The sequence below is a fragment of the Piliocolobus tephrosceles genome, unplaced genomic scaffold (genome assembly GCF_002776525.5).
Source record: "Piliocolobus tephrosceles isolate RC106 unplaced genomic scaffold, ASM277652v3 unscaffolded_17053, whole genome shotgun sequence".
NCBI classification, from domain to species: Eukaryota; Metazoa; Chordata; class Mammalia; order Primates; family Cercopithecidae; genus Piliocolobus; species Piliocolobus tephrosceles.
In genome coordinates this window covers 1,076-2,983 of record NW_022298814.1, presented here as the reverse complement: position 1 = coordinate 2,983, position 1,908 = coordinate 1,076, and the positions used below count along the sequence as shown (strand labels likewise).

The window sequence follows — 1,908 nt, the reverse complement described above, 5'->3', positions numbered from 1 at the left end:
CGCCCGTCTCGGCCTCCCAAAGTGCTGGGATTACAGGCTTGAGCCACCGCGCCCGGCAGCTACTTGGTCTTGAGCCAACTGCCTCCCCGCCTTTGCCACACAGGATCCAGAAGGCAAGCCGAAGAAGACACGCATCCAAGACAACCATGACGGCACGTATACAGTGGCCTATGTGCCAGATGTGACGGGTCGCTACACCATCCTCATCAAGTATGGGGGTGACGAGATCCCCTTCTCCCCGTACCGCGTGCGTGCCGTGCCCACCGGGGACGCCAGCAAGTGCACAGTCACAGGTGAGCCAGCCTGCCATTGGCCGCTGCGGCGCTCGGCACGGGGCTTGGGTTGTGCCTGTGTGCAAGGGCTCGCTGCTTGGGGCGGCGTGTGGGAGTGGGGGCTGCCCCCTTGAGTGACTCACCTGACCTTTCTCCTTGCTCTCTGCCCTCTCACCTCAGTGTCAATCGGAGGTCACGGGCTAGGTAAGCTGCTTGCTGGGGCCACTCCCAATGCCCCTCCTGCCCAGAGGGGCAATTTCCTTTCCTCTTGGAGCCGATTCCCAGGACAGTTCCAGCTGCAGCTCTAGGCAGGGACAGAGTGGGGGGCGCAGAAGATGAGGCCGTGGGCTGGAGGGCGAGGGCCCAGGGAGGCTTCCGGAGCTGAGCATGGCCGCTCTGGCTCTCCCCCTCTCTGGGCCTTTATTTCCCCATCTGAGAACTCGGGTTGCAGCTGAGAGCTTTGGGGTGAGGTGCATCCTGAGAGGCACCCCACTGGGGACTTTGGGGTCTCGGGATCTTGGCACCCAGGGAAGCACAAGGGCTCCTGTGTGGGCTGAGGGAACAAGGGGTCTCCCCGACTCAGTGGGAGCCCCAGCCCTGGCCAGATCCACAGACCCCCATCCCCACCTTCCAGGGGCCTGTGCGTCCCGGGCTGGGGGAGGTGCATGAGCGGGTGGGGCTGGCTGGTAGTGCGGTAGGGCGCCAGTATCGACTGCTTGGGCGGCCAGCATGGCGGGGCCCGGCCCAGCCTCAGAGCCCCAAAGTGCATTCTGTGACCCGTCTCCCTCCTTCCCCCTTCCCCCATCCCCCAGCAGTGACGTTATTCAGACATTCCCCAACAGGCATGGAGGGTCACCTGCCCCAGCCAGGGACACCCGGGAATGCTGATGAGAGGCTACAGGCCTGGCATTTGGGCCAGGTGGCTAAGGAAAGGGTTAGCGGGTGGCTAGAGTTTTGCGGCAGGAGCGAGATGGCTTTGTAGGACAGGCCGTAGGTAGGATCTGATGGGACAGGCGTGGGTGTGCAGGGCTGGGGAGGCTGGGGAGTGCTGATTGCAGGGCCTTGGGGGCTTTGGGGGTGGGAGCAAGACTCAGTAACCTCATTTCCCTGGCTATTGTTTGCAGAATGGAGACAGGGAGGGGGGCGGTGCTGAAGTTGCTCTCCCGGCAAGCTTGGTGGCCGGGGGGCTTCAGTGAGAGCCAAATTAGGGGGCATACTTTGAGGATGGAGTGGCTCAGACCTGCGGATGGCCAGCCGGGAGCTGGGCAGGGAAAGTGGGGAGAGTTGGGTACCTGTGAGGTTGGGGTCCAAGACACTAACTAGATGGCATGGGGTGGGCATGAATGAAGCCTCCAAGGGCAGCGTGGGCAGCAGGCAGCCAGGTCTTGGCGCTCGGGAGAGCTGCCTGGCCACGGCAGGCCAGCATGGATCCTAGTGCAGCAGGAGCCCTCGGCCGATAGTGGGACTTGGTGGCAGAGCCCCTCGAGCTTGGCCTTCAAGTGGGTTTCGTGCTCCTGGCTGCTTCCCTGGCAGGAGGCCAGGCTGCAGGGGACACTGTCACTGCCAGGCCTCACAGCCCACAGCCCCCCAAGCCTCCACGGCGGAGCTCCAGATCATAACGTCACTGTCTCTCCCC

The 1,908-nt window shown here is 63.6% G+C and overlaps 1 protein-coding gene across 1 annotated transcript in view; it reads left to right on the top strand.

Moving 5' to 3' along the window:
* LOC111533797 (filamin-A-like) overlaps window positions 1–1,908 on the top strand; it is a gene marked incomplete at its 3' end in the record, with an annotated part of 6,474 nt that overhangs the window by 3,497 nt on the left and 1,069 nt on the right. The window contains exons 8-9 of the mRNA XM_023200478.1: window positions 104–293; window positions 453–476. Coding sequence (XP_023056246.1) covers window positions 104–293; window positions 453–476 — 214 coding nt within the window. The remainder of the gene's footprint in view (window positions 1–103; window positions 294–452; window positions 477–1,908) is intronic.